The 13,916-nt window shown below is 41.9% G+C and overlaps 1 protein-coding gene across 2 annotated transcripts; it reads left to right on the plus strand.

Moving 5' to 3' along the window:
• Positions 1 to 1,856: 1,856 nt before the first annotated feature.
• LOC144284238 (beta-defensin 107A-like) lies at positions 1,857 to 8,453 on the plus strand. 2 transcript variants are annotated; one of them, XR_013352604.1, is made up of 3 exons: positions 1,857 to 2,052; positions 5,403 to 6,506; positions 7,079 to 8,453. XR_013352604.1 is itself a non-coding variant. In XM_077848565.1 (2 exons), exons 1-2 carry the CDS (start codon positions 1,983 to 1,985, stop codon positions 5,657 to 5,659), a joined length of 327 nt encoding a protein of 108 aa, XP_077704691.1. In that variant the 5' UTR covers positions 1,857 to 1,982; the 3' UTR covers positions 5,660 to 6,861. The 2 variants fall into 2 exon arrangements, 1 of the variants encoding a protein (XP_077704691.1); XM_077848565.1 differs by lacking the exon at positions 7,079 to 8,453 and having other exon boundaries at positions 5,403 to 6,861.
• Positions 8,454 to 13,916: the final 5,463 nt, after the last annotated feature.

Here is a 13,916-nt window from a genome sequence, read left to right on the forward strand (position 1 = left end):
TTCCTTTGTGTACTTTCACAATTTTCTCCCTTTTCTAGACTTTAGAAGTTTGACTGTGATGTGCCTGAGCATAGTATTTATATTCTTTGTGATTCAAGGAGCTTCCTGGTTTTGTCAGTTTGTGCTTCTCACCAAATTTGAGAGTTTTCAGCCATTATTTCCTCGAACTACTTTTTAATGCATTCGGTTTCTCTCCTCATTCTCAGACTCCAATGACCTGTCTGCTCTAGCTTTTGATATTATCCCTCAGACCCTCAAAGGTCTATTTTTCTCAATCTTTTTTCTCTCTGATCTATAGGTTGCATAATTTTTATTGATTCAGTGACTCTTGATCCTGTCATATTTGCTATGCTATCAAATTTATTCAGTTAATCTTTTTCAGGTATTATATCTTTCAGTATCAACATTTCTTTATATTTTCTGTTCTCTAATGACATTTCCCATGTTTAATACTCATTGCAAGTATATTTTCTTTACTATTGGAGCAGATTAAAGTGAATATATTAAAGTCATTTGTCTGATTATTTCAACATCATTGAAGTCCTGGACACAGAGAATGTTGTGTGGAAGAGGATATGAATACTGCTATACCCTCTGAAGAAGGCTGACATTTTGTTTTAACAGGAAAGTATCTCTATTAAACTCAATTGACAGGTATTGCCTAGTGTGTAATGAGCAGCAGCTCAAATATCAGAGGTATTTGTGTGTTTATCTTGTTTTGTTTTACCTTAATTAGATGCATGCATGGTTTGGGAGTCAACAAAAGTCATGGGGAGAGTTCATACAAAGAACCTAAGCTCCCTTCTCTGAGTCTTCATTTCCAGCAGCCATGGTCTTCCTTGACTCTGCCTTTATAAGTTCAGAAAGAGGATAGATATTTTTGTTTGTTTTGAGTTAGCCTCTCCATGCCACATTGCAATCAGAAAGAATGTACTCTTTGCTGTTTAATTTTTCCAAGTTCTAACTTTTTTTCCAAAAAGTTAAATACGCCTGTATTTATTTCAACTTTCATATTCTTCAGGTAATTTTTTTTCCCACAGTTTCACTTGTTATTAGTGGGAGGGTCTTCTTGTCAGGAGCTCACTTTGCTTTATTTGAAATGGAACTCCTCATTTGAGTTTTAATATTTCAAATAACCCCCCTGCTTAAAAATCTTTCAATAGTTTCCCCTTGATTTTAGGATAAAATTCAAATTTCTTAGTAAAATGAAATAAACATATACATAGTTCTCCAACCCATATTTGTTGAATGAAAGCTATTCCCATAACATATGAGGTATGGTCATATTTTGTCATAATACCATTATCCTTAATAATAATATTTACAAATGTAAAATCTTTAAAAGTTCAGTAAGATTTGTGAATTAACTGTTTGACTATTCAGGAGTTTCCCTAGTTAGACAGCTATCAATTAAGTCAAAGAACCTGTATATTTTGAACGGCTATTGCTGCAAAGCACTTTATGAGGAATCAATGGAAAGAGAAGGATGGAAGGAGAATTGGTTTCTTCCGTTGAGTTGATAGTCAAACTGGATGGATAAAAATTCTTCACATACTATAATTTTTGAAAAGCAATTATTACAGGTACCCATTAGTAACTGCCAAGATAATCTTATAAGAGACCAAGTTGCAAGTAACATCTTGAAGAAGAAAAGGAGTGGGGGTTATAGATCTTCTGGAAGTGTAGGCACCTGAGATGGGGCTTCAGAGAATAGATGCCTAGGCAGAGACATAGAATGTAGGAATGCAGGCAGGGGGACTAGCTGTGTGCCTTACTCTCCGATAGACATCATTGAGGTAACACCTGATCCAGCAGCCCACACGTTACTCAGTGGAGCATGAAGAATAGCTTCCTTTTAATGGACATTTCAAACTGAAGTTGACTTCCAGCCCTTTCAGAGCTGTAGAACTTGTTTTAATCAACTTCCCTTGATAAAAGAGCTGGATTCTAGCAACTATACCTCCTTTATCCTCTCTCTACTGATGTCTGGAGCCATGAGAATTTTTTTCTTAGTTTCTGCTGCTCTCATTCTCCTTGCTCACATTTTCTCAGGTAAGAGGGAAATCCTAATAGATGTAAGGGTGGCAATCTGTCTTTTGAGAGAAAGTTCAGGCTTTAGAAAAGTGCATGACTCATCCCTGTATTCTAAAAATGTCCCAGCACAAAGCAGTTACTAGAAATCTTTTCTTGAGCTTAAATACAAAATTACTGAGCTGAACTATCTCCACCCAGAAGGGTATCTGGTTAATTTCCCTCAAAGCTCCACCAAGGGATTCAGACTTCTCTTCACAGTTAGCTCTCTTTCCATCTTCTGTAATCATCCACACAGCTTCAGCGTGTGCCAAAGTGATAGCTCTAAAATGAGAGAAAATTTCAGAGGCAAATTTCAAGCACACGTGTTAATTTAGAGAAGTATAGCTTTTGTAGCCTAAATGAAAAAAAAAAAAAACTTATGATAAGAGATTCTTAGTCTCTTTTTTTGTGTTTTTTTCCTATTTTTATGTTTTATTAGTTGGTCTAAATCTCCTAATCTTAGATTACTTAGAATTTCTTTCTAGTTCTCACATACGAATAGAAAATTATGTCATTTAAACAACTAACATCTTGATTGGTTTGCTTTTACATGTTTGAGAGCTTTGAAATGATCTCTTTTTGCTCAGTACTGCCAAGACTCTATCCCTAAGACATTTTAAAAAGATTTATTTATTTATTTTAGAGAGAGAGAGAGAGCTGGAAGAGGGGCAGAGGGAAAGAGAGAATCTCAAGCAGACTCTCCAGTGAACGCAGAGCCTGATGTGGTGCTTAATCCCATGACCTGAGATCATGGCCTGGGCCAAAATTAAGAGTCTGATGCCCAACTGAGACAGTCAGGTGCCATCGCCCCCCCACCAAGAAACTTTTATATCCATCCCTTCTCAACTATACTTCTGTTATTAAGTCATGACTAATGGGGGTTCCTCATGTATTATGAAGCACTTTACTACTTCATGATTTCCGGATTTCTGCACTTACTTATTACACAATCGGGCCTTAATAGGCCTACCAGACCAATACATATAGCACTTAATAAGCAATTGTTTGGGCACTATAGAAAAAGCAGGTAAAATGGAGATAAAAAATGTAATTAGAGTATGATCTTCATGCTTAATTTACTTGAAGTTTACTATTTTATTATTTGTGTGTTGGTAAAAAATAGGTTCCCTGGAATACTAAATAAGTATTTGATAAAATTCAAATGTACAAATAAGTGAATGGGTGATATGAGAAGATTCATAAAAACTATAACACAAAAACAGTTCTCAGAAGTGCCATAAATGATGCAGACTATAAAGGAAAGCCATGGGAGTAGAACCGTGGTTCTAACTGTGGGATCCGAAGGGCCTTCTTGGGAAGTGTTCTTCACCTTGCACTTTTGAAAACAGGTATAAAAACATGCCCTTACATTTCAAAGTCTCATTTATCAGGTCACTTACTTGGTTTCTGCTCCTGTCTTTTCCTGGAGGTCAGACAATGGATCCAGGTAGAGAAGCACATTTTAAGCCATCTTCTCCATTCCCATTCAACAAGTCTCTGATTCATTAAGGGTCCTTTGTTCCCAAACTCAGCTCAGGTACATTTGAATCCTAACAACAAGCCTAGTGTGGGCTCAAAGTAGGAGCGCCACAATCACAACAACCACACAGAATCTCAGAGCTGGAACTGAGAGGAGGAAATGAATACAGATTTTTTTACACCAAAACACCTGAAGTTGGATCTCAGGTCTAATCCTTCTAAGTTGTGTAAACCATTGTGCTTCAGTTTCCTTTCTAGAAGTGGTAATAATAATAATAGGATTGTTTGAAAGATTAAGATACTTGTTATGTTAATTAGAGGCAAACTTATTTTAACAAAGACATTTAAAAAGAGAGTAAATGAAAAAATAGTTTATTTTTCTTTTAGGGAAAAATCCAAAAAACAAGTAAGTTGACTATTATGGTTAGAAAGAAGACTCTTCTCCACCAAGTTACTTTGAGTCTAGGGAGGAAGGTCAACTTTGTGTCCTAAACATGTGTCTTCCATCTGGTTCTAAAGATGCCCTGACAGGAAGGGCTGAAAAGTAAGTAAAGCGCTTGATCAAAAATATTGCACAGAAGCATCTGCATCATTTGATTCCTGTTTCATTGGTCCAAACTTATCAATGCAACCATACAGAGACATGGGGCCTGGGACTGATGTGTTTTGCTGAGTCTCCTTGTGTTATCCAGAGATTCCATTACTCATTGTTTGAAGTGAGAAATAACTGTTTGGGAAGGTTTAACAATCCCTCTGTTTTTATAATCTGCTTAAACATAGGCAGGCACATCCTCTGTGCCCTGAGAAAGTACAATATTATTATTGTCTGCTTATCATTGTTTTTAAATCATCATTCTCATTCTTATTATCTGCCTCAATTAAGTATTTAAACACCTTATGAGTATTCCATGTCAGTTGATTAGCTAGATGCCTGATGAACTTCAGTAGTCTGTTACAATATCCCCAGTTCAACTTTGGACTCTATTAAAAATTTCCTCTTACTTTGAGCAGAAATCTAAGGCTGTGCAATTCCTTTCTGTTGGTCTGAGTCCTAACTGGGGTACAAACAGGCTCAGTGTTTCTTCAGCATGGCATTATCTCAGGTATATGACAGCAATATGTGTTCTTTCTCCTCCTCAAAGCTGTATTTTCCAAGAACTCCCTTTGGGAGTGACTGCCAGTTCTTTGTATTATTTCTCCTGAGAACATCTATCACCAAAAACTTTTTTCAATCATTTATCTCAAAATACCTTTACTCTTTTCAGCTTAATCTTTATTCTGAAGAAAAACTTGTTGTCCACATCACCCTGAATTCCAGAATTAAACCCATTATTCATTGATATTTCTTACAGAACAGATCAGCCTCAGGTTTCTTTTATCTTTGCACCTAAACTCTTGAAACTCCACAGCCACATGGCTGTGGTCTATTGTTGCATGTGGGCTATCGTTGACCTGCCTACAGTATAAACAGCACCATCTTTACCTTTTGTCATATATCTGAGACTATTAATTTGGAGACATGAAAACAATCACATATTGGGAAGGAATGTTATTGAAAATAAAAAGTAGACTGCCTCCATCCCAGGAAGACATACTCTGCTTCTAGATATCCTAGAAATGAATATGGCAAAAGGAATTGAATACCCAGTAGGGACACTGTGTAAGTTGTGCAGGGAATCTGAGCTCCCATACAGCTGCTCACGTGACATGTGCTTTTTTGATCGCTAGGCGTGTACTCGGTGTCCGCAGGAGACTCGGTAATAGGGAATTGTGATTTTGGCCTGGGTGATGTTATGTTGCTTTCTGGTCACCAAGTACTGGATAACTGAGGCCTTGCTTTCTCCACACAGCCCATGGAGCTATACACAGAAGGATGCAGTGTCAGAAGATGGATGGTCGCTGTGAGGTTGAGTGCCTTTCCTTTGAAGATAAGATTGGGGGCTGTAGAGCTGAACTGACACCACTTTGCTGCAAAAAAAAAGGAAGAATAATTAAAAGCCAAGCAGGAGCTCCAGAAAGTGAGAAGCAAAGATCCTCTGGCTGTGAGCTCCATGCGGCAAACATCTCTGGATTTTTTCTCTTGACCTCCAACATGGGCATTCTTTGAATGAAGCTGTCAATCCAGCTTCTGACACTGCAGAGAAATATGATCTGTAGGCCGTGAGGGGCCTGGGGGAAGGCACTGTGTTATGGTGACCTTCGGAATCCTCACTTGCTGGCAGAGGCCCCCTTAATTATTTTATGCATTGATAAAGTGAGTGAGCAGATTAACAGATTAAACAGGTAGAATGGAAAGGTGGGACCATGGTTGAAATGTTCTAAAACCCTGGCTTCAGACAGAGCTGTGACCCTGGGTCTTTGTCGTTCAGACTCTGGTCTCTGTAATATGAGACGACTCAACCACATAGTACATGCCCACGTGATGGACACAAATTGTGGCCGCCTTAGCAGTCCTGCTGGCTCATGCTTCTCCGGCTCCTTCACAGATAGCTGTTAGCATGGCTTCCCCTCCCTCTTCAATCTGGAACATCAAGTGCCATAATGAAAAGGGCCTGTGTCAAAGTTTAAGCTGGCCAAAGATTGGGTAGCGTCTTCATGCTGGCCTCTTGTAGTGAGAATGTAGCAGTCATGGCCTCTTCAAGAGCAGGGTTCCTAGAGATAGTCTAATTCAACACCTTCATTACAGCGGAGGAGATAGAGACCCCAGAAGATGCCACTGTTGCCGGCTTAGTCACAGCAACACTTTGGCTTTTGGTCTTATGTTCTTAGCATGTCCACAAAATGGGGTCCTGGCTGAGAGCAGAAGCCTGAACAGGGATTATTTATAGCAGCTCCGGTGAGCAGCTGGGTGGAAGAAGAAGTGGAAACAGCTGCAGAAGAGTTGGACACTTTCCAAGATCCCTCCTGTGACCTTGTGATCCTTGCTTGTCTGGGCTGATGGTAACAGCACACAGGTTTGCTTTTGCCCTTATTTGCCAAAATTCAGACTCCCAGCTTTCAGGGCTAGCAATATATATGTCATAGGCCACTGTCATCCTAGACTGACAGCACACTGCTCCAGAACAGAAGAAAGATAGCCCCTTGGCTCAGTCTGGAGAATGTCCTTACCTATTTGACTAAGCCTGCTTTCTATAGAGATGTAAATAAAGGAGAGCAGAATAAAACACAACTTACTTCCAAGGATGAGCCAATTTATAAAGGCTGTAAAATAAGAAATCAAAACATTTTTTCTAAAAAATGTTCTGGTGCTGCTACATATCTTCATGGCTAATGGGCTGATTTTTTTATTCTGAAAACTACACAAGAGATGAGTGGGTGGAAGAAGCTCTCTTTTTGCAAGTATCACAGGTCCTGGGGTCTTCCCAGAAGTTGCTTACCCAGGCCTCAGATAAAACTAACTGCCTTTGAGAATCTAAATGTATTTAGGCCTCATACCCTGTTCTTTCTGTTTTTTTTTTTTTCTCCTGTTTCCTTGCAAAATTAACAGTGGTGTGTATAGTGTCTTCCTCTGCTTCTCGACTTACAGAAACATCCTCTACCACCTTCAGCCTGCTGGGATTTCTCTTAATGAGGAGACCATGACCTCTTAGACATGTGTTGGTCACCATGCTCTTTGTAAAGACTCCAGGGGCACCCTCGGCAATCTATGGTTGGTATCTCTTGTTACCTCGATACATCGCAAGCATTTCACAATGTGGTCTGTCTCCTCCTTCATTCCTGTCTCCTCTGCCCTTGAAGATAGAAGTCTTCCAGCTACTTTCTTTCTCTTCTTCCCTGTTGTCCTATGTTCTCCCTTTCCTGCGATTGCACACACCCTGGATTCATCCATCTTCATATTACACATGTCTCTAAGCAATTCCAGGAGCTCCTGTGGTTTCAGCCTCTCCTGTTGATGTGGCATTATCTCCTCACCAGCCTTTCCAGGCTCCAAGCCTCCATTCTCTACTCCACTCCACGGCAGTGCATGGATGCCCTGCACACTGCATCTTCCAGACCTTGAGGCCAGTTGCTTCCCATTAGCCCCTTTAATGCAAGACATTGGCAGTAGACAGGAAAATAAGATGAAGGGTGAAGACAGTCCCTTTCATTTCCAGCTCTGGCCAGCAGCACCCCAACAGCAACAGATGGTTGGCTCCAGGCTCCAACTCCTTTTGGCTTTCTCAGCAGCCTTGCAATAACCCTTGAAGGAACTAACAGCACCCAGCACCCATAAAGGCATGGCTGGGCCACAACCTGTTTTGCTGTGTACCCTGGTTCTCCATGGCCCCTGTTTGGCCGTATCTTCTCCTCAAAAGTCTGAACATTGGCTGCAGGATGTCTCCACCCCACTTGTCTGGGCCCCAGCCATGGAGCACTCCTTCCTTAAAGTCTTAAGCATCATTCATGAGCTGTTCTTGACTTAGAGGTCTGAGCACCAGCTGTGCTGTGTCCCATACTCACACATCCAGCCTCCAGCTGTAGGTAGCTAACACCAGGATTTCGGACCCCTGCCGCTGATAGCGCCTTTCCCATGTCCTCCTCTGGGCCCGTAGTTATTAATCTCTGTGGACATTTGACCATCTGCTACCTGTGTAAGCAATCCTTTGCATTAAATTTCGTGTTCTGAATACCCAGCATGATTTTTGTTGACCTAAATGAGCTTTGTCTGATAAAAATCCTACACTGTATTTCCGACTTCAACTTCATGCTAAAGTTTTACAGGGCATTGGTCTTCCCTAACTGGATCTCTGATGGGCACCCACAAATAACTAGTTTTTATTGCACTTTATCCCTTCCTTTCCAAAACTGATCTTCATTTACTGTTCTAGATCTTAGTAAATATTGTTACCACTTACTCAGGCACTCAAGTTAAAAATGACTTCCTCAGGCTTCTTGTCCCTTACAAATCACACAATTCCCTCACAGCATAAATGTACATAGATTATTTCCCAGTATGTGCAAATTGTGCCATACCTTTTCCTCCCTTCTCTCTCCTCACTAACATTGTTCTCATTTACCAAGAATTAGGGATTGGATATGGTTCTACATTTCATGCTACATATTATGCATATATGCACACACGCATACACACCCACAGACCGGGTTTCTTGTTCAATCATAAAAACTAAGGATAAGTGTCACACTCAGATTTACAAGAATTCTTAGAATATTAAAATGTTAGAGCTAGAAGTGGCCTTGGAGGTAATATAAATCAGTGTTTCTAGAGCCAAATGGATTCTAGTCACCTAGGGATGCTTGGGTGGCTCAATGGTTGAGCATCTGCCTTTGACTCAGATCATGATCCCGGGGTCCTGGGATCAAGTTCCACATCGGGCTCCCCAGAGGAAGCCTGCTTCCCCCTCTGCCTGTGTCTCTGCATCTCTCTCGGTGTCTATCATGAATAAATAAAAAAAAATCTTTTTTAGAAAGTTGATTCTAGTCACCTAGAATATTTTTGAAAATCAGAGGTCTGTTCCTGACTCTCACACTTTCATATTCGGAATTCTTAAGTTAAGAATCTGAATTTTTAAAACCACATGTCCGATCAAATCTCCTGCATAGTGATGTTTGGCAACTATAGATCACCGACCAGAGGAGCATCTGAGATTTGAAAGTGCCCTGGTTCTGTGTCCCACACTTCCAGTTAGAAGCCAGAGTGGAGCTTCAGCACTCAAATCTAGAAGTTCTGTCTTTCAGCCCAGTGGTATTTCACTGTCCTGCACTTTTTGAAAAGGAGATATTGAGAGGAACATAACAAATGGCTCACCTCCTTGCTCGGGAAAGAGAAGTTCAGACTTTATAGATAGATTTACTTATTTGTTTGTTTGTTTGTTTGTTTGTTTGTTTTTCAATTGAGAGAGAGCTGGTATACACAAGTGGGAAGGCAGGGGCAGAGGGAGAAGCAGACTCCCTGCTGAGCAAAACGGGGCTGGATCCCTGGACTCCAGGATCATGACCTGAGCCAAACGCAGATGCTTAACCGTTTGAGCCACCCAGGTGCCCTAGAACCTCAGACTTTCATTGGAAAATACATGTCCAGCAAAGTAACATAGAACATGGCAGTTTCCACAGCCTGATGGGAAGCCTGTGGGAGCTCAGAACAGAATGACTGAGTTTCACTTTAGTTAGCAGAGTCTGAAACAAGTTCTCAGACAAAATACCCTGTCCTCGTTCAAACCAACTTCTTGTCAATCTAGTCAAAATCACTTTAACTGACCTGAAAGATTGCTGTTCCATTTTATTGCCAAAGTGTCCGTAGCTTATGTTCCCATTTGACAATTACTTCCATTCAAAACTGCCCACTTCCATGAGCATCCAAAATAACAAGGACTCTCTGTCCTCCCTTGAAGGCCGTTCTGCTATCATAGGACACCCCTGTCCTCAGATACCTGTAGGGAGGTATTGAAATGTCCTCATGATGCAGGGACATTCTACTAGTCCTGGTGAGTGCGGACTGAAATGAAGTCATTTTCCACCTGTCTGTATGGACACCATCACCCATGAGAACCATTACTATCTTCGTGCAAATCTATTCTTTTTTGAACCAAGTCTCCTCAGGTAACAAAACAAGTTTATAAAAGACTTATTCAGTTTGAGAAACTGAGCACTTGAGAGAATCCTACACATAGGCCAAAGACTCCACGACCTACACTACCTACATCCCACTACGTCCTATGGGATAGTCAGTGTTTGAGAGACCATAGTTCCCTGGTACCTGAATGCTCCCTCCTGATTGTGTGCATCACATCCTAGGTCTGGTAAGATGGACTTGGATGAACTGCAGTCAGGGGCTTTCCAGGTGTTTAGAACCATCTGTACTTCATCAGTGAAACAGAACAGGAGATGGGTAACAGAAAATGGGGCATTTTCCTAACAGTGTTTTTTGTCTCCAAACCTCCTCTGCTTATATTCTCCAAGAGTTAGTGACTTTCAGATAATAGCATGACAGAGCCATGATACAGCTCAGGGGCCCAGGCAATGGGAAATGATAAGGATCTACTTATAGGAAAACTGAGTCTAAGAAAATTAGCTCCATACAACTGATCTTTGGGGCTTAAGTCATTTTTTATGGCTTTATTCCACCCTTGGCTCCCCCTGTTACCTTTCAACTCTGGTCTTCTCAAATGGATTCCTCCTGAGATTCCAGCTGACTCCCAAACCGAATGTGCCCTTCTACATTTAGGGTAGAAACAGGAACTAGAGGTCTTAACCATCCTGTCCAACCATGCCTTACCATAGCCTGCATCAGACTCCCTGCTTTTGACCAAGGAAAGAACTGGAAGTATAAAAGAGAACAGCCAGTATCTAAAAGTCCTGGCCAAGTATATTCAAGGAGGAATAGGCGATATTATTACACTTGAGGTAGGATATTTATTCATTTGTTTTGATGAACAGAAACCTAGGGTTTGCTGAAATGTATGAAGTAGACACAGAGGTGACAACAGTGCTTAATTACCAATGGTAGTAACTCAAAATGGGGGAAGAGTAATGATGACGGTGGTCCTGGAGTTTTTTATTAACACACATTGCAGACTTATGGACAAATGGGGCACACTCTCTAGTCTCAAGGAACCTACTAGATCTTCAATGAAACAATTATGTATACTTCACTTCTATATTTTCTCCATATATAATTTTACTAAGCAAAGTTATTTGCTTTTAAAGAACCAAGGCCAATTGTGAAAACTGCAGCAAAGTATTTTCATCAAATGAGACAATGAAGTATGTAAGAAACATAGAGAATCCATAGGGGTTTCTCCAGTGAGATACCACCATACGACTATTAAAATGACTCATTGTAGGTTTTAGGCCTCCAAACCTGTAAAAAAAAAAAAAAAAGAAAGAAATATTTTCTGTTGTTTTTAGTTACTAAGTGTATGGTAATTCATTACAGTGACAATAGGAAAGTAGTGGAAAACTCAAGAGAACACTCTGGTGGGAATCCCAGGATGAGAGCCAAGAGACATCTCCATGCGACAGGGAGCAACATGCACAGCTGGCAACAATATTGGTTGTGACACCTCAGAAATCTCTGAGACAGAGTTCTACAAGATGATGAGATTGATGGACATACCTGATCAGACTGAACTTTTTAAGAGGGTCGAACAAAAGGCAGAGAGCTTAGGATTGAAACACAGAAAAGGGGGAAACAAAATCAGATATATTAAAAAAGAGAAAAGAATGAGCCTTGGGGAGAATGTCACGTCGAGCAGGACAGGAACTCTGTAGCGCTCTCTAAACAGCACCACTTCCAAAGCAAGCACTGACCACGGCTGTGCCTGAACACCCAGGGGATAAGGCTGGGGGCAGGGGTGAGGGGTGGGGAGATGTGCTTGTCTACTCTGACAGTTGGGGTTGGTGGTCCCTATTCATGGAGCTCAGGTTCCCTCCCCAAGTAGCTCTCCCTTCTCCTTTTATCTGCTCCATCTCTACTCCATCCTCATTTCAGGGAGTTAACTGAGCTATGCCTGGTTTTCCCTCTGAACGCCTCCTAGAAACCCTCTCCACATAGCAAGCTGCGGCCATTTCCGGGCATCCTTGGTCCACCAGAACCTCCACAAAGTTTTTAAAGAACACTTGGGGGCCCAGGGATCACTCGCCTCTGTGAAGATGATGGAGAAAGTTATCCTGAACTGAAGCATCCTCAGAATTATCTGCTTCAGCTCAGACCCTGAGAACTGATAGTGTCAAAACTTGAAATCCAACCAGGCTTCCCATGACCTAACTGAATCTCTAATAAAACTTTATGAGAGCTCCTGTAGGTCCAGATACCTCCTGTGATGAGCGGGAAGACATAGGGATTTTGTTCTTGGATGGCCAGAGTCGTCAAATGTTTTCGAGTCTACTTGGGAACCAAGGAGCAGCTCTTGTCTTCCTGGAGAGGTTTCAGCTGACACTTGCGCAAATATCCTTAGAATTTTGTACTTCAGCTCAGCGTCAGGGAACCACCATTGGACAATCTCAGCCAGCCTGAGTCCCTGGATATGTTTAAAGTCCTCTCGTTGTTCCAAAAAAGGGGAACTTGCCTTTTGAAGGCACCGGGTGGTGACTGCCCACCTACTCCAGCAACTTCAGCACTTCCTGGGTTCACCCAAAGGCAATATGAAACTCAGATGCTTGCCTTTGTCACCCCTGCTGGTCTGGTTGACAGAGGCTCACACTCCAACAGCCCAGAGCCTCTATATGCAAATATGGTTACCTGGACCTCCAGGGGTTGGATGGAAAAGGTGGAAGAAGGGCAATGGGATGCTAAGGCTAAGAAAATGCTGGGGTTTAGTGGGAGTCATAGCATGGTTCATGGACCCTGGCTGTGAGTCTGGCTCCTGCCTTCTCTGCATGCACCCTGGGCTGGCCAAATACTTGAAATCTGATGGGTATCATGTGGCTGGCCAGACCCAGACAGCCCCCCTTCCACCTCCATTCTTTAAAGCTCCCCCACTGGTATGTGCACACAAGTTCCCAAGATCCCCCATTACCTGGACCTAGTTGGTTTGACTTTCTATGCCACAGGCTACCTGTTTTGGCCTTATGAAATAATTTTCTTGATCAGAACATGGGGCTCAGAGCCTGAGATACCCCAGGAAGAAGGTCCTGATATCTTGTGATTTGACAAGGAATTTGAGAAATATGTACCGGAATCTCCCAACTTCTTAGGTTTGTTGTAGGAGACTTGGCAGTATTAATTGCTTTAATAGCGTTAAAGTCACTGTGATCGTCCTCCAATCATTACATTGCTCTTGATTATTACTTTTACTATTATGTCTCTTATTATGGATTGTTCATGGGTGGTTGTTATAAAACACTGACTACATTTTCTATTCAAGAGGAGGGTCTGATATTTGGAGACCATTTCTGATTGTTCCCCAGAAGACTTTTACACAACGAGGCTACAGTTCTCCCACTCCACTGCTTGGTTTCCTTTCATGCGGAAACCCTCTCAGCATGTTCCACATTCCTCTCCTGAGGCATATACCCTCCATGAGGGCAGGGAAGCCAAGTGGATAATGTCCCCAGGTTGGCAGATCCTAGAAAAATGTACACGTTCCGTCCAGAGATCAGCATCATTCCCTGTAGACCTGGGAGAGTCACACAACCCTCCTTGCCTCACTAGAGCCCGCATAAAATTTCTAATGTCATTTGGGTGCCCTGCAACTGCTCTTGCAATCCAAAAATACTGGAAAACAAATTAGCAGGGGCCTGAGTACCCTCAAAATTTTGCCGCGGCCCGGCGGCAGGAGTGACCTGATGTCCTGTGTCCTCCCGTCCTCTGCCTTTCCCAGGGGAGCACCGGATCCTGGGCTGTGTCCCCCGGTGCCCTGGGCTCCGAGCCTGCCACACTGTGAAGGACCTAAGTACAATGTAGCATTTAAAACCATCAGAGTCAA

This window comes from Canis aureus, chromosome 15 (genome assembly GCF_053574225.1).
Source record: "Canis aureus isolate CA01 chromosome 15, VMU_Caureus_v.1.0, whole genome shotgun sequence".
Lineage (NCBI taxonomy): Eukaryota > Metazoa > Chordata > Mammalia > Carnivora > Canidae > Canis > Canis aureus.

Excerpts from the sequence above, each read along its gene's own strand:
- LOC144284238 (XM_077848565.1), top strand. The coding sequence starts at position 1,983 with ATGTCTGGAGCCATGAGAATTTTTTTCTTAGTTTCTGCTGCTCTCATT. Across the intron at positions 2,053-5,402 it reads CCTTGCTCACATTTTCTCAG|CCCATGGAGCTATACACAGA; the intron begins GTAAGAGGGAAA and ends TTCTCCACACAG.